Source organism: Heloderma suspectum, chromosome 4, assembly GCF_057233095.1.
Source record: "Heloderma suspectum isolate Gila_16-S chromosome 4, 16-S_ref, whole genome shotgun sequence".
NCBI lineage: Eukaryota > Metazoa > Chordata > Lepidosauria > Squamata > Helodermatidae > Heloderma > Heloderma suspectum.
In genome coordinates, this window is record NC_139461.1 from 165,163,387 (window position 1) to 165,181,289 (window position 17,903).

A 17,903-nucleotide genomic window follows, 5' to 3' on the forward strand; every position below is an offset into this window, starting at 1 on the left:
TTTTCAGTTTTGAAAACAAATGAGCATAATTCAGCTAAAATTAAGCATTTTAAAGTCCAACATTAGTTCTCTCATCAGTGTTAGTAGGACTTAAAAGGACTCAATCCAGCTAAATTTGTTTGCAGGTGAATAATGGGTGTGCAACATGCACACACACACAACACATATACATGCACACACACATCCACACCCACTCACCAGCGATTTTCATGAGGATCTCTGGGGAAGGGAATAGAGAGAGTACAAATGACAGGGAGCTTGGTGGCAGTGAAAGGGTCAGGGCACCCTTGGGAGCCCCAGGTTGTGCACTCCTGAAGTAACTGAACTCCAGGGGCAAGTGCCCTGGACCTCTGGTGAGGACAACCAGTGGCACATCCCCTCCTTCGAGGTCTCATTTAAACTGCAGTTTGCATAAATTAGAAGCAGCAGATGTCTTTGCCAGTGTTTCTTATGTTGTCCAAACTATAGTTTAATGCATGGGAGGGGAACCGAGTTAGAGTGGGGGGCTGCATGCTCCCCTACCCAGACCTCTGCAGACTGGATGGTGTCAGGGAGCATGGCTATGCCCCCAGTGAGGCACTGGCTGGAGCTCCAGCTGGCACTTCATGTCAGGGCTGCTTCACTCAAGTCATGTCCTCCCCGACAGAGGAAGGTGCAGTGAGGCAAAGCTGCCCTGGCCAAAGCTGCAGCTGGAGCACTCCAGCCTCAGCTGGGGCTAGTTTGCTGTGATGTCCCCACCATGTCCTCCATGATGGGGGAAGGTGTGGTGTGGGCAAAGCACTTACTGTGGTGCTTGCCCTCCTAATTGGGAGGGGCGTGCTTGGGGGGATCCTCCTCCCCAAGGCTCCAGGGTGCTTGGGGGAGGAATTCCTGTCAATAGTCAGGGACAACAGGGGGATTCCCCCCGCTTTCTCAAGCCTGGGTAGACTCCTGGGAGCGGGGCTTGGGCAGGGGCGGGCATGCAGAGGGAGCCAAAGCCTCTGCAGGCCAGATGGGGATGTTGGAGAGCCAGGAGCTCCCCTTTGCAGGTTTAATGAAAGAAGATTCTGCCTGTTGCGGAAGGTACCACTTAACTTCCATTCCTTTCAATAGTACTTAATCAAGATTAACTTGAATGAGATCAGGACCCATGAACTGCTTATAATTGGCTGGACTATGCTCCATAATAGAAGTGGTATAAGTTACAATTGTGCACTACCAACTATTTTTTCTGGATGACTGTAAATGTTTGTGCCATTAAAAGATGGCAAGTGAATGGAGAACGGCTACTGAGGACAGGAGAATATATATGGAGAAGCTTGACACTTCTGGACAGCAACTCTGCTTATCTGAGTTGATGGTTTTAATTTTTCCTCTTTTCATAAGTTACCATAGGTATAGTGTACAGAGTCAAAAGTTATGGAATTTTTAAATAGTAACATTAAAATACATGTATTGATCAGCAATACAGATAATGGAAGAGGTGGTTTAGGAGCCTGAACGTTAGCAAGTGACTGAATCATCTTCATGCACTTTCATTGTAAGTTCCACTTGTGCCCACTATTTCCAGTAATTTAGTAGACATTCCTGGATTCATCTTGATTCTTTTGCCAAAGTAATTGAGTAACCAAGTTGGATTGTATTTGAGCCCCCCATCCCACCCTTTTTTTTTTTTTGTATTAAGGGAACAAGCCATGAAGTCATACTTCCCCAGTGTCTAAACTCTGAAGAAATTAAAAGCAAAGTTGTTGGCTTCCTGTCAAAGGTATTTCTTTAACATGAAATTGATGACTTACTGCTGGCGTTAGTTTTTGAAATTAATGTTTCCTAATCAAGCATGCATATTATCTTGCTGTTGTAATTATGACATCTGGGGATGGATCCAGGATTTGCCTTCCATTGATGGAAGAGCTCCGCTCACAGAAGGTGCCTCCACCTTATTCAAGAGGATCTCCCCCTACAGTACCGCTCACCCCATTCATCAGGGGCCCCTAACCCTCTGTGTAGTATTTTCAGGGGGCTACAAGGGCTGCCGTGGGGAGGAGGGGACAGGGAAGTCTGCTTCCACCAGCCCAGTTCTGTGTGTGGCTATTGGGTGGCATAGAAATGTAATAAGTAAATAAATATAAAAACTCATTGCTTTTGCAACTAATTGGAGCCTTTTTAGAACGTAGGAGCATAATTCAAAGCCTTTGGTTATGTAGCCCAAACCCCTTGTGTATTGCAGAATTATGTCTTCATAGTGATTAGACAGATTTCTTTCACTGTACATATGTAAGGACCCTAAGCAAAATCACTTCTTTGTGGTCCCTGTGCAATCCCACACATGTATTTATTTTATCATACTTTTCAGCCTGACAATAGGCCCCCAAGGCAGCCAGTAAATGAAAATCAGTAAAATGAGAGCTGTGGGATCTTACCTATACAGAGCTTGATTCAGAACATTCTAAAGCTTTAACCTGGAAACTGATCTAACCCCTCCATCAGTAAAGTGGGAAGGGTTAGATCAGTACCAGAGGCATTAAGCCTATGTACCCCAACCAGTTGAACATGGGTGGGAGGTTGCTGTTGCGCTCATGCCCTGTGTGTGGGTTTGTGGTTGACAGCTGCTTGGTCACTGTGAACAAAATGCTGGACTAGATGGCCCCTTGGTCTGATCCAGCAGGTCTCTTCTTATGTTCCAAAGTGGGAGATCCTGCATGTGTGCATATGACCTTACAGGTAGGATGAGCAACTTCCTCTTCACCCTCATCTAGGGGAAAACTGAGCTAACACAGCCATTAGAAGCTCAGTGCTCTTCTAACTCCCATAGTAGTAGTAGCTATTCTTTTAACTGCATCGTTGTCTACTCTTACTTACGTTTCCTTTGGCTTTCCCCTCAGACCTACCACATAGACGAGACAGCAGAAGCAAGAGCAGAACGAATTAAAGAGGAAAATGCTCTTTTCAAGTGCCATTTACTAGAAGCTACAGCCGACAGACAAAGGCCCCTGATCTTAGAGGTACGTTGCAGTCCTGTGGGTGAGACTGAATGCAGCAAGTGATGCCCACTGACACACTCACTTTCATTTTTACACAGCACTAAAGGCAGTATTAGGGCTAATTTGTACCAGACATTTTTTTGTCAGTATGAGTAACCCTACATGAACATATGTATTGTGTGAACTAGGTGACCACAGCTGTAGTCAGCAACCATGGAAATTGCTGTTTGTCCAGTTCATACTGTTTGTACACAAGAATGTGTACGCAGAGGCTGTCAGAATTACTCATATAGACAAATATTGGGTTTAGGCACATTAGTCCTCATTTTATAACACTTCAGTAATGTTGAGCTTTACACATAAGCTCTTGCTAGCTTGTAGAAAAGAGGAAGTCCTGCCTGCAACAGGGAAGATACCACCTGCCAGTCACTTCTTTATGGAGAACAGACTTCGCTCATGCACTTCTAATTCAGAAGGTGGTGCTTAATCTTTTGTTATTAGGAGGTGAGGATAGCTCCACTCTGTGGCTTATTCTTATCTTTAAGCAGATCATCTTAAGCCAGATCAGAGAGACTATTGTAAAGGGTTTTGACCAATGTAACTTATGGGGGAAAGGTCTCTCAGTTCTCCACCCCATGTGGCATGGAAGGAACTGCAGAATTTCCCCCTCACAATAGCTAGCTTAGTGTTTAGGAGTCCTTTTAGGCAGGTTGAGACATATGTTAAGATGCATTCTATGGTTATTGAATATCCCATCTTCATAACATAGCCTCTTCCCCAAAATGGAGTTTGTAATGACTGGGCCACAGCTACTTCCACAGTCCTGTTAAATGGCCCATGCTGGAGTATGATAAGAAACTGTTTAGTGTACACAAGTAACCAGAGGCATGAAAGCAGCTTTAACAAAAATGCAAATTGGAGGGTACCTGATGTCCCCCTTCTTCGGGGTTGGCAGTCACAGGCTGAGGAGCTGGCTTCTAGCGATCTCTCCAAACAGTTGCAAATCAGACCATCTTAAAGCCTGTTTGTAAGAAGCACCTTTTAGCCAGCTATGGGCAGTATCTAACTAATGCTGCCCAGGTGCCAGCAAGACCAAGTGCTTGTGCAACAGGTATTTAGTGCTTCGGATAGGAGCCAGGAATGAGCAGAAATCCAGAACGACTTGTTGCGTAAGGCATAGGTCAGACGTCACAATGGACTCGGTGGGAGCACAGCAGCTCCATTGGACGCTATGCTTAGGGCCTATGGTTCACAGAAATTGCAAAGCAGATTCCACCAGCTAAGCTCTATTGGGCTTTACTGCAATGACTGGATGAGTCATCTTACAATTGCTAACATTCCTCTGCTTGGATGCTTTCTGTTATACAATGATTCCTTGTTTTCACTCTGTAGCCCTCTCCCAAAAGAACGTGCTTCTCACCTAGCGAGGCACAGTACAAGTCAGCAATGGACACTGCTGAAGGGATGTTGGAGGCTGTGAAGCTGCTGCTACAGAAGGGCCCGCCTCCCATTTGGCTCCCAAGGAAACTGGAAGCAATACAGACAAAGCTGAGCAGCTTGAAGAATAGCATATGTTGACTGGTTTAAGTCTCCTCTTCTGGGTGATTGCTAGCTGCACCTCCACCCAGGACCCGCCACTAGAAGCCAAAGAGGTAAACTGCAGCCCACCAGGGGTAGCTCCAGAATCTAGATTGAACCTGCTTTATGTCTGTTTATGTATACAAGTTGCAGGGGCTTGCTGAATAGAAAAGTAAAGATAGCAAATTATCACTTAACATGAATGATCGAACATAGACTAAAATAAATACCTTTTTTTCTATGACATTCTCTTATACTGCAGTCTGCCTTTACTACCAGTAGGTAGGAAGCATTACAGATATGTTCAACTGTTCCCTCTAGAAACTAAATTGTTCAGCATAAGAACAAAAATTTGCTATGCTATGATACTGTTCTGCCATCCTAATATAAGTCCACAGCTGCTCACATTGTAGATATGGCTTTGTAGAAACATCCTTGAATCTTGCATGTTCACCTGTAGAATCGATAGAACCACACTGAAGCCCAGTTTTCTCATTCAAATAGAGTGCACAAACATTTAACTAGTGAATTATCCATTTATTTTTCCTAGAATTCCACAAACAATAATAATTGTGGAAAAATAAAATCACACATCTGCAATATCTTCCTCTGTCCAATAACTCCTTTTTAGCACCTAGGGCAGGAGGCCCTAGTTTTAGTTTGGGGCAAAATATTGCAGGTCAGAAGGGCGAGCACTTGAACTGGCTGTGAAGATCACAAGTTTTTGCTGCTTGTGGAGGGAGGTATTGGGAAGAAGCTACCCAACACAGCACAAGATCGTAGTTGTCACCAGGTGGTATCATCTTCCCAACTCAGCTCCTCCTCTTCTTCCCAGCCAGCAACATCCACCTAGGATGATGATAAAAACATTAATTACATCAGCAAGATCAGTACTAAGCTAACCAGCCGGACAGCTAAGCTATTCCAGGCCACTGCTTTTGATTGGCAGGGGAAGAGGGCAGCCAAAACTTTTCACAGTCTGTCCACTACTCCCTCCCTGAACAGCCACAGGAACAAAAGTCACAGCCATCATGGGAGTCCTGTCTGATTAGCCTGCACCTGAGGCAGCTAAGCAAAGTACAGGTCAAAGCAAATTTACTTTACTTGCTGTTTGCTTGATATACAGTTTAGCTCGTTATACAGTCTCCTCTTACACCCTATCAGGAACCTGCATAGGCTTGCTGCAACCACACTAAATGAACAGTGATGCTGAAACCAAGCCATGCAGAGATCCCCTCCCTCTTCTTCAAATTACTCAGTCCATATAGCCACTGTAGCATTGCTCACAAGGACCCCGATTCCGTTTCTTGGGCATTATGAGAAATACTTGAGGCCTGTACCACGAAACCATCATAATAAAAAATAAAATGTTAAATAGCTAATAAAACATACAACACATTGAACAAATAGTATCTTGCTGTAGGAGATATGGGAGATACCACCCTTCCTGCACTAGAATAAACAGTTGTAGCTGGGGTAAACAGCTGCTTCCTTTGAACAGTAACCCACTCAAGAATAGAGCCATGTGGTACTTTCTCCTTCCCAGAGTAAGTATTAGAAAACATTTTAACAGGTCTCTATAGTATTACACAGGAACCAGGGCTGCAGTGGATAGAATCTTATGTTACACCTCATCAAGGTGATAATAGTAGTAACATCTAGATATCGCTACTTGACCAGTATATAAAGCAAATTGTGTACAGCATTAGAATTACATGTCTTAGCAGTTCTCTGTCCCACAGTTCCAAATCCTCACCTCTGTAATTTCAGCAGCTGCAAATTTAGAAGAAAACGGCACCTCCTGAGCTTCACATTCAGTGCTGGAAACTGTGTTTAGGTTGCTATGAATGACAGGCTGGGGCCCCAGTTCTGGCAGAATCAAAAGAGCTGATGGCTTGATATCTGGAACCATGTCAGCAAACCAGTCCAGCTCTGTATCATACAGCTCTTTCCTCTTCACCTGGATCATGAATTCCTCTCCTAACCCACATTCTGACTTGGGAGACCTCTGTAGAAATGATGACTTGAGCAGAGAGATTTCACCCTGCTGGTCTCTGTGGTCAATCCCATCACTGTTGCTGCTGGACTCTGGAGAGGGATTGAATGTGAGAGTTCTAAATTCTTTCTTGAGTTCAAACATATTTGGAGACTGCTGGAGCTCTGTGATGTCATTTAAACCTATAGCACCGGGGCTAGTTCCTGAGGAGAGTTTAATGTTAGGGTTATGAGCCTCATCATCCCAAGATTTCTCATCCACATCATGATTGGCAAGACAGGGGCTGCTGTTGACACAAAGTTCATTCCTTTTAGAATCTACAGTTGCACTTTTCTCACTTTCTGGCTCACACTCACTCCAGTCTGGCCATTCTTCTGCTGTCTTCTCAGTTGCATGCTGGCAGCTTCTACCATTCCTGAATGTATTTAATCTACCAGGAACACTGTATAAGTTCAAAGACTCTTGTTCCCCTGTAGAAGATACAGAACATATGTCTATTTGACCAGTAACGCATTCCCGTGTCTTACGCCTGAAAATTATAACCTAAATTATATATAAAATAATAACCTACGTGCACACCATTACTTCCACTTAAAAACCTAAAATTTAATCTAAGATAAGGAGAATTGCCCACTGGATCAGAGCATTCATCTAGCCTGACACATGGCCTGCTATGCTAAGGCTCAGCTAACCAGTAGGCCAGCAGATGTAAGCGAAAATTTCAGAGGGTTTTTTTTTAGTAGGAAGGGCTGTTGCAAGAAAAAAGATCAAGGTTACCTTTTTGTAAGGCAATGTGAGGATCTTGCCTTGGCACATGGTTTCTGTTGGTGAAGGACAGATTCCCAGAGTTGGGGCACTTCAGGAACACACTTGAGTTATTCTGCAGTGGCTGATAGATCAGCTTTCTCTGGCAGCTCATTACATGGTTGGGGGAATCTACAAGGGTACATGAGCAAAAAAATTGACAGAATAGCATCATGCATAAACAAAATATTTTTCAAAATTTGTTTATTAATTTACATATCTATGTAATGTTAATCAATTAAAACATGATAAATGAGCTACATTTCTTTGAGTGGTAGCCTTGATCGTTAGTACAATGGATAACTGCCCGGAAGATTGCACGTTGTATTTATGGGGCCCAAATGTAAGATTTCTTATCCCTCTGTCACATTTTGATGAGGGCAGCCTTCCTGAATAGATGCGATATCTGTACTGCTGAGTGGAATTCATTATTTTTAGTGCACCAAGTACACTTGGCTCCTTCTGAGTTAATTTCCCATGCACAGAGGGGCTTGGGGGAGAGGCAGGGATTTCTCTCATTGCTAGGCTATGAAGAAAGGAAACAGCAGGAATCTGCTGCTTAATTCCTTCCAACCTCACTGCAAGTTTTCTGGCCATTGACAGGGTGGTGATGGTTCAGGCATTTCTCTCAGTTGTGCTGAAGCTTGAAGAGACTCCTGCTGTTTCTTCTTCAGACCACAATTATGGACATCCTTGCATTTGGGCTTGATGGAGTCACAAGATGTGCAGACTTCTACAAGGTCGGCACTGTGTGTTCATACCCTTGTGAACACCCACAGTGACAACAGCAATATGCATTTAAGAAGCTAGGTGCTGCTGGTGCATCAAACATCATGTGAATAATCAAGTATAACCAAATGTCCATTCCTCAATTTCATAATATTAGAAATAGGACACAACAGGTTGGGCCAATTCTTCTTCCTGGGACCCTCGGTTCACAATTTGTTTTCCTAGAATACGTTTACTCATATTTCCATTCTTTAAGTGGAAGATCCCTTTAAAACACACAGACAGAAACCTAGGAACATTTTTGGCATCAGAAGGATCGGCTGCAATGCCATTTCTGGACTGACTTAGCACGTGCACAGGCAATAAGCATTGTATTGTATTACAATGAAAAGGAATTTGCTGCATAAAGTGTAATGATCTCTTTCTGCTAACCTCATAATGCACTCTAAAGTCACATTCCATAAGTAAATATTTCCTTTGTTTAGAACTGATAATGTAAACAACCTCCCACCCAATGGAGACAATCACTGAATTTAAATGGCCCAGCTAATCTTAGTGGAGTCTCAACAGTGTAACTGTCATCCCTGGTGCTTTCCTCTTTAGATTATAATTGCAGCAGCATACAGAAAATACAGTTTGTTAACAAATATGTTACCCCAATTACAATCACTGCTCCAGTTTGACCATCAGAGCTGGTCTCCAGCTAATTTTGACTGTAGGAGAACACAAAACCTGCCGTATTTCCTTACCTTCTGGGGAAAGGTCCATAGTTTTAGTGAAACTTGGTGCTGAACGTTTGAAGATCTTTGTTCTGTCACCTCCCACAACAACATCAGGTCCCAGCAGAGAGACCAGCACTCCTAAGCTTTGCAGCGTTACAGCCACCAAAGAGTCACTGGTATCTCGCAGCCCCAGTAAAACCTAGAATAAGGATAGGCTGTCAAGCACAGCTTGCTTCCTACATTCACCTGAGAAACTACACCTAATGTAGGTTCCCACAGTTCCTTTCTTGACAGTCCTACCATTTGGGAAAAATCCCTTCTTCCATGGCTCACTTCTTAACCAGCTTGCCCCCAAATCCAGTGTATTTTAAGCAAATCCCACTATCCTTGAACTCCCTGACTTCTTTGCAAAGCACGTTTAGTAATTTGGACACCAGACATCACCTGCTCAGCATGGATTCAGACCATGAACAATGAGACACAAAAATGTGGGAAAGAGAGTCAATCAGATAGCAGTAAGCATTTGTTGCCCAAACCACAGAGGTCTGACTGTACAGCATGGGCTATAGGAGACTATTGTGTATACATGTGTATACCCACAAACAAGCAAAGATGGGAAAGTGGGTCAGGACTGAGAATGATGGATAGAACTTGGCAGAACTATCTTTCTGCGTAGACATGTGAAATAAGATTGAATGGTGTCAGAATAGGGCAGCCTAAACAATCCCATAGCAAAAGCCAATGCTTCCTTAATACACCACTCCCAGGTTCTTATCTGCTATATTTACCTGTGGCAATATGATGTTTTTCAACTCTTTCTGAGTGAACAGTTCTGCATAGGCATCTAGGTGAGATAGCAACACCACCCGAACATGCTCTTCATGCACTTCAAACAGTTTCAGCAGCACAGGGCTGACATGTGCTTGGAACACAGCTGGAGACAGCAAACCATTGATCTGGCTTTCACCCACTTTATCTGGGGTGAAAGGGTTGAAGGGTTAACATGATGGCAGTTGAAACGAGCGATTCAAAATTCTTGTCACAGGTATATAAATGTCTGTACTATCACAAAACCTTCAATATTGTTTAGCTATGTGGCTCTATTGGCACTGGAAGCAAAAGTTTAAAGCTATTCAAAGACCTCTACAGTGACCCACTGTCTTTTCTAGTGCCTACAGGCGGCCGGGGGCGGGGGGGGAGTATGTGACGGAGGGGACAGAGATACTTGCTGAATGAAGCCAAGTGGAAGAAGGGGAGAAGCAGGGCACCACTCTTCTGATGGTAAGGGGTGAAACCCACTGGAACATTTAGACCAGAGGGCAACCTTAATCTCTGCAGGAATGTTAGGGAAGCAGAGACAGAGAGGCTGCAACAGACATAACCCTTACAATTTGTGGGCAGGTATACAGTATGGGTAACAACTCCACAAATGAAGCCATCACCTGTAGCATTATTCAGAATTCTACATCAAGAGTCAGCCTTAATTCCAAGCACCCCCACATGCACACTGCATATTTGTGCTTATTCTGAAGAGAAAAAATTCAAAGTTTACCTTTCTTTGGACCCAGGAGATGAGGAAGGAAGCTCTTGACAGCTACAGGCTCAGCAAACACAAGCTGATTGAGCAAGAGAGGTACCAACCGCAAAGCTATCAACTTCTCTGACAAGCCAGCCGCTCTGTCCAGCAGGAATCTGTATTAGAACAAATTGCTCAACTTTCCCTGTCACTGCCTCACACACAGTTTACACATTTACATCTTATATTGACCTCCTTCCTCTCTCTTTCTGGCATGTCATTTTGCAGTTCAAACTCTCTGGGTGCCGCAACTAACTCCCACCATGTGTCCTGAGTGCATGTCAGATGTAGCAATGGCCACAATTACACAGGAGTCCAATACAATAGCAATACAAACAGATGTGTCAATTCTCCTTCAGCAGTGGACATTATCCTGGAGTTGGTTATGACGGTTCGCCCTCAGGGAGTGAGAAGTCTATTGCTGGTATTACTAGTCTGCTGCCTGCACTTGAGGAATTTCCTGGTACCCTCAAGTATACAAAGGTAACTTAGTTGTTGCTATGAAAGCTATTAATTAACCTTTTGAATAAAAGTGTGACAATTGAACTGAAGTCATACTGAATAGGCCCTGTCATACTTGATTTTTTAAAATAGCAGTGGCTACTGTACAAAAGTATGCACAAAGTCAAGACAAGTAGGCAACCAAAGCAAAGAAGACAAAATATACGGACCTTACACTTTTCTGTGTGTTTGAATAAAAATTAAAATTATTTGAGGGAGTACTCCTTTCCTTGCTCTCCTAGAACTCAAGGGCAGGAACTGTCCTTTTTTTAATTGAGTGTATGTAAGCTGCTCCAGGAGCCTTTTCAGCTGAGAAGCAGGATAAAAATGCTTTAGACCAGAGCTTTCCAAACTTTTCATGTTGGTGGCACACTTTTTAGACATGCATCAATTCGTGACATGGTAATTCAGTTTTACTAGCAAACCGGAGGTTAAACTAACCTGTTATAAGAGATACGGACACATACATAAATTGTAATAACGAAATGTATGGGGATAGAACGTATCTCATGAAAACCTTTCATGTATATTTTTAAAAATAAATGATTTGTAAGATAACATACATTGTTGTCATTTATGAGTAATAGTATGTAAATATGTGAAAGAAAATGTGAAAAATAAACAAAATTAACTAAAGTATTTACAATACATATTAGGACACATAGGTCCAGGTAGGAGCTCAGCTGCAAAAACACATGAAGTAGAGAAGCAAAAGTCCAACAAAAATGGTGTAAATATATATGTCTCACTACAAGGCTATATTGCTGTAAATATTTGCAATGCCTATGTCCAGAGTCCAGTTCCAGCACTCTCCGGTGGTACACTGCCAGTGGGTGGTTAATCCACAATTACAGCAGAGTAAAAATAAAAATAAATGGCAGAAATCAAATTATAAGTGCCACGTGGTGGTTGGCTTGCTGTTTGCCACACTGGGTTTAGGAGGGTGGCCTCCCTTCAGCCGGCAGTAGGTGGGTTGACTGGGTGAGAGCCTGCAGCTGCGCTCGCCCAGGTGATTGGGAACACGCTGATTCTGAGGCTTCTGGCCTCCACTGAGCTCCGTTCCAACTGGCCAAGACGGCGGACGGCCCGCTTGGTGCAGTCCCAGTCCCAGGTGGCGTTTCTGCCCGCACGCTACTCTGGCCTGGCCGTGCAGGAGCGCGGTGCAGAAGTCTGCGAAGGGCGCGCTCGAAATCTCGCAGGGCTGGTGGCCGCTGCCACTTCTCCGCGCTGGCGCCAGCCAAGCTCTGCTCCCAGGGCGGCACCTCCCCTCCCCTCTCTTCGCCCCGCACCTCTACCTCACCGTACTGCTCCAATACTGCCAATCACATGCGTCCTATGTCAAGACGCTACATGATCCTAAAGCAGCTAATGTTAAAGCAGCTAAGCCTTAGCTGCTTTAACATTAGCTGCTTTAGGAAATTCTGGGGGAGAGGCCAAGTGAAGCAAACGCGAGTAAGGGAGCTCCGCGGTGCCCTTCCGCACAATTTTCTGCATTTCGCGCAACACACCTATACACTGCTGCCGACACGCTAATGTGTTGCGGCACACAGTTTGGAAAGCTCTGCTTTAGACAAACAAATATTTGGCTGGAGAGCCTAGTGCAAGAATCTATGTAGCGCAAGGCTGGCAGTTTCAGAGATCAGTCACAGCAATATTTTGGTTAGAGGTCAGAGTGATTGATCTGGCTCTACAAGTTTTTATTCTGTTTTCAAAGGAACATGTGCTGGTCTAAACAGACAGTATCATAACAAAATCATATGGAAACAAGAAAAGAAGGATAAGATAAAGTCGCTGTTCCTGAAGCCATCCTCTTTCTTTATGGAGCACCATGTTCCTACAGTATTTTAATAACAGTTCTGGTGAAGGGAATTTACAACAGCAAAGCCTTCTCAGCCTTTTGGCTAAGATCAAGTGTAGTTTAAAAAACACCAAAATGGACTTGCTGAACTACTAGGATTTGGATGGAGTGGAATCCCAACCCACGGTTTTTCTTTGACCTGTAGGTCTCCCTCTTTCCTTCTCCAATCAACTAAGTTTACAGATTCCCTGCAAGCTTTCTTTGTGACAAAACAGAAACCATAAATGCACTAAGTGCAGTGACTCCTCCCCCCCCCCAAGGTCTCCTACAGGCCTTCATACCCCCAGTGCTTCTCTCCAAGTTGTCTTGAAATGCTAAGGCGGCAAGATCAGACATAATTCTGGTAGCTTCTTGCTGACCCCAAAAGGAGTATAATTTTCAGTTTAGCTTGTCATTCTTCCCAACCTTCTGCTACAGCCAGACCTAGTGTCAGGGATTACAAGCCCATCACACCTGAAGTGACTAACAGAGGCTGGGGGCTGTCCTCTGGGCCTAATTAGCTAAACAGAGCTTTTGTTAAGAGAGCTACTCTTGCCTTTCAACCAATGGACGGGTTTCCTGCTGTGCTTGGCAGGATTTTTCTGGGCTCCTTCCTTCAGGGAGGATCCTCTTGCCCCAACTTCTGATTAGCAGCTAATCTGGCGGGACACCTCCCACCTCCTCTCAGCTCCACCCACTTAACTCAGTGGCAAGCTCTGGCATCTATTAATTCTGGTGCTTCCTCTTCCAACAGAGCCTGGGTTCCCTCAGGGAGGGGGAGGGAGACAGTCTCTGGCCTTTCTACTTGCTTAGCCCCTGGGAAGGTTTTTCGCTGACTCCTAGAGATCTTGGGGAATTTCCTCCCCTGCTCCCTGTTTTGGCTGGGCTTCTTCTAGGTCCGTCTCCAAATCTCAATCAGAAACCAAACCAGGGAGCTTGGGCCCAATTCTGACACTTAACCTAGCACTACCTCGCTGTTTATAGAGACTGAAAGATACATTCTGGAATCGTTTCAGTATAATAAAGGAGAAGTGGACACTCCTAACTTCCAAAAGTGCATCTATGTGAAAAGCTTCTCAGTGATAGTGCAGGTGTTGGAAAAGAAAAGAAGATTCATTCCTTGATGTTAATTCCAGGTCTTTCTTGACAATTATTACTATTTATTCATTTATACTTGGCCTTTTGACAAATTGTTCACAAAGTGGCTTGCATAAAATTACTGTAATACAAAGCAAGATAAAAATACAATCTAAAAAACAAACTAACAAGTAAACCAACAATCATTAAAATGAACAGCCTTTTAAAAACAGCAACAGAATACACAGCACAATCCAGTTTCTGAAAAGTCCTGCTTCCATGCCTGTCTAGAAGTAGACCATGAGGGTGAGGGCATTCCACATCCTGGGGGCCACAACTGAGAAGGCCCTTTCTCATGTACCCACCCAATTTAGCCCAATTGTCTTTTTTTTTTTTAAATGCCATATAGTAGACCAAGCAACTGTGCTAGGTAATAAAAGTACCTAGGTTAATCTCTAGGCATCCTCACTTGTGGCATTTCCTTAAGGGAGCTTCTCTGCTGAACCCTCTGACTGCTCAGCTATTCCCTACTGAATCTGTACACTGTTCGCAGAGTTCTTACTAGGAGCCTATCAGGTCAACGTCTCTTGCAGTTCTAGAGTAGTGTATTTTGTTTTGGGATGACAATAACTTTAGATCTCCCTGTGAGGAAAGAATAAGGTGCCTCCTTCAATTAAAGGTGTAATCAGGACTGTTTCCAAGAACAGTATGTTCTTCAATAGAAGCCAAGAGACTCTTACATTATTTTTGTTCTAAGCCTAATCCCAAGGAAGAAGTATGGCACACAATATGTCCAGAGGCTGGAGGATGTACGTTAAATGGACTTGGGAGTTCACGGTGTCAATCACTTCCTTCCACACTTTCACTATGAGAAGTTCCAAGGGCATTTTGGCAAGGTGGATAAAGGCACACAACTATGTCAGGTCCCATCTGGCCTTGCTGTTCAGTTGTTCAGTCGTGTCTGACTCTTCGTGACCCCATGGACCATAACACGCCAGGCCTTCCTGTCCTGCGCTCTCTCCCGGAGTGTGCTCAAGTCCATCTGGCCTTCCTATTTTTAACACACCAAACATTTTTGCCACCTTCAGAACTGTAGGACAGGTACTTGGGCTTCTGTCACTTTTGTTCAGCACTACAGACTAAAAGTGTCCACACCTTCCAGTGCTGCATTCATCAGGTGGATGCTCCAACAAGTAGTCTTCTGTAGGACATTTTGCAGTGAGGTACACCACCCAGGTTGGCCATACTACTGTTTTACATCCCATTTAACCACCACTACTGAAGTGAAACAAATTTTGTGGGAGACCTAGTAAAGGGCTAACTTTCAGACAAACACAGCTAACATATATACCCATCTAGACTGTTCACAGGAACAGTAAGATCCATTTGTGGGGAACTTGTGCAGTTCTAGGTATGTGAGGGCTGGGGAGTAAGGGGAAGTGATTTGCAATCGTGACAGGCAGATAATTTTCTGCAAAATGCTACTGCTCTGACAGACACAGAAGCAGCCATTATTTCAACACAAGGTTAGCATGACATTATTTTGGAATTTGTAAATGTTGTATGCCAGAGGTGGGGGACTTCTTCCTCACTGAGGGCTGCATTTGCTTGGGGCCCTGCAAGCCAACCAGAATGAAAAGTTGTGTCGTTCCTTGGAGAAGGTGCAGCATCTCATTCTCTTCTTAACTAGTCTGCCATGAGTGATGCAGGGCACCATGGGATTTGGAGGGCTGGGGGAGTCACTGTGGTTCATAGAACCTCTCCAACTTGGAGCAGGCCTTGAGGGGCTGCACTTGCTGTTGGGCCATAGAGAGAGATTGGGGATGCTGCTGGTGTACTGCGCACCTGCTGCCCAGCAGCCTCCCTGACTGAACTGGCAGAGGCAGTCTTGAGTGTGGTGTTGGAGGAACCCAGGATGCTGGTTCTGGGTGACTTCAACTTCCATGCTGAGGCTGTCTCTGGAGTTCCAGCTCAGGATTTCATGGCCTCCATGACAACCATGGGGCTGTCTCAGTTTTTCATCGGCCCAACACATGAAGCAGGCCATACCCTTGATTTGTTTTTTGCTCCAAGTTGTGAGTTGAAGATTGGGGGGGGTGTGTGTCCAAGTAACCCCACTGTCATGGTCAGATCATTTCCTGGTGAGATTTGAACTTGTGGTGTTACTTCCCTCCTGCAGGAGTGGGGGACCCATTTGGATGGTCCACCCCAGGAGACTGATGGAATTCAATGGATTTCTGAATGCTCTTGGGGATTTTCCAGTGGAGAGAGCTGGTGATCCAGCCAAGGCCCTAGCCTCACTGTGGAACTGAGATGTGGAAGACCACCGATTTGATTGCACCTGAGTGCCCCTCCAGTGCTGTACAGCCCGCTTTGCTCCTTGGTATACTGGGGAACTGCAGTCAGTGAAACAGGCTAGATGTCGGCTAGAGCAAAAATAGTGTAAGACTTGAAGTGAAGATGACTGAACACGCTCTAGAGCACATAATCGTGCCTAATGAGTGCCAGTGCGGGCAGCAACAAAAGCTTATTTTGCTGCCTCCATTGTGTCCTCGAATAGCTGTCCAGCGGAACTCTTCCAGGTGGTCTGGGGGCTGTTAACACCCTCCCCAGCAAGTGGGACCCTGGCAAGGACCCACTGTGACCTTTTTGCATTGCACTTTGAGGACAAAATCATTTGTTTCTGCAGCAAACTTGATGCTGTTATTACAGCTCCAGTCCAAGTGTCTTATGCCACCATCTGCTTGATTTTGTGGGATCAGTTCCAGTTCCTGCAGCCTGATGATGTAGGCAAGGTGCTTGCAGCAGTGTGACCGGCCACATGCCCTCTTGATCCCTGCCCTCTTGGCTAATAAAAGCTAGCCAAGGATGTATGACTGGGTGGGCTCAGGGTGCTGTGGATAAATGCTTCCCTGCGGGAAGGGCGGTCCTTGCTGTTGTTAAAGAGGAAGCAGTGCAACCACTCCTGAAGCTGCCCACTCTGGACCCAACGGTATTAGACAACTACTGCCCAATCGCAAATACCCCTTTCTTAGGGAAGGTACTTGAGAAGGTTGTGGCAGAGCACTCTTTGAGAATACTGATTATCTAGACCCATTCCAGTCTGGGTTTAGATCTGGTTATGGGACTGAATCTTCCTTGGTCGCCCTGATGGATGGCCTTTATCGAGAGAGGGACAGGGGGAGTGCACCCTGTTAATACTGCCCAACCTCTCATCAGCTTTTGATACCCTCGACCATGGTATTCTCCTGGATTGACTCTGTGAGATGGGTATTGGAGGCACAGTGCTACAGTGGTTCCAGTCCTACCTATGGGGCCAATTTCAGCCAGTAACATTGGGTGACTATTCCTCAACCCTTGGCAACTAAGCATGACATTTGTGAAGGGACATGAGCAAACTGGAGGAGGGGCAACAGGCTGCTCTGTCACACTTCCAGCCGGTTGCTCTGCTTCTGTGCTGGCAGGGAAGAAAGGGGCTTCTCTTTCTCCCCAACCAGCAAGGAGGCAGAGTGAGCTGCCAGGTCTGTCCCCACTCAAGCATGCTTGGCTTCCTCTGCACCCATCCTAGAATAGGCTCACAATGAAGACTTCTTTAAAGACTGGCTTCATAGTGGTTGAAAGGTGGAAGGGATAGGGCCAGATCGGAGTGTGTTACAGGTCAGTGGCTCCCTACCCCTGGCCTACATGTTAAAACCAAACCACAGATGCAATACCATAATTAATGGGAGAAAATCCTAATTGCCATTTGAAATGGGACTTTTTAAACAAAACAGTAGACTTTTCAAAAGTCAGATCCATTGAAATCAATGGGACTTGACTTAGTCATGACTAACTTAAGTCCCACTGATTTGAAAGGGTTTTCTCTAAGTATGATAAACCTTTTTAAAAGGTTTCTGTTTTCTCTAAAAACTCCCTTTCCAAATGGCCAACAATTTTTACTTACTTGAAAAATTCAGTTTTCTCCTCCTCCGTTTTCAGTGTTAAACTGTTCAGAAAGCTCACAACTTCCAGGAAATCATTTCTGAAATTGTTTTTAAAAGGTCATTACTAAATAAGAATTTATAACCAGAAGTAACAGGAACTCAATATCCAAAAAACAACTCTCAAGCAGAATAAAATGTGT

The 17,903-nt window shown here is 44.6% G+C and overlaps 2 protein-coding genes across 14 annotated transcripts in view; one reads left to right on the forward strand and one right to left on the reverse strand.

Annotated features, from left to right (window-relative positions):
• The window catches only part of FIRRM (FIGNL1 interacting regulator of recombination and mitosis), a 66,547-nt gene that overhangs the window by 44,495 nt on the left and 4,149 nt on the right, over positions 1-17,903 (forward strand). Inside the window, exons 22-25 of one of the 7 annotated variants that reach the window (XR_014790357.1) lie at positions 1,664-1,744; positions 2,862-2,981; positions 4,353-4,612; positions 10,725-10,848. Coding sequence is in view for 3 of the 7 variants with exons in the window: in XM_084851057.1 (XP_084707183.1) it covers positions 1,664-1,744; positions 2,862-2,981; positions 4,353-4,538 (387 nt within the window). In the remaining 4 variants the exon portion in view is untranslated. Of the gene's footprint in view, positions 1-1,663; positions 1,745-2,861; positions 2,982-4,352; positions 6,024-10,593; positions 11,418-17,903 lie in introns of those variants that run through there. The other 6 variants (XR_014790354.1, XR_014790356.1, XR_014790355.1 and 3 more) reach the window with 6 other exon arrangements.
• The window catches only part of SCYL3 (SCY1 like pseudokinase 3), a 33,635-nt gene continuing 20,786 nt past the window's right edge, over positions 5,055-17,903 (reverse strand). For all 7 annotated transcript variants that reach the window (XM_084851068.1, XM_084851062.1, XM_084851066.1 and 4 more), the window contains 7 exons: positions 17,724-17,801; positions 10,342-10,481; positions 9,578-9,765; positions 8,817-8,988; positions 7,312-7,470; positions 6,295-7,004; positions 5,055-5,387 (listed from right to left, as the gene is read on the reverse strand). In XM_084851068.1, the coding sequence (XP_084707194.1) occupies positions 5,325-5,387; positions 6,295-7,004; positions 7,312-7,470; positions 8,817-8,988; positions 9,578-9,765; positions 10,342-10,481; positions 17,724-17,801 (1,510 nt within the window). In that variant the 3' untranslated portion in view covers positions 5,055-5,324. The remainder of the gene's footprint in view (positions 5,388-6,294; positions 7,005-7,311; positions 7,471-8,816; positions 8,989-9,577; positions 9,766-10,341; positions 10,482-17,723; positions 17,802-17,903) is intronic.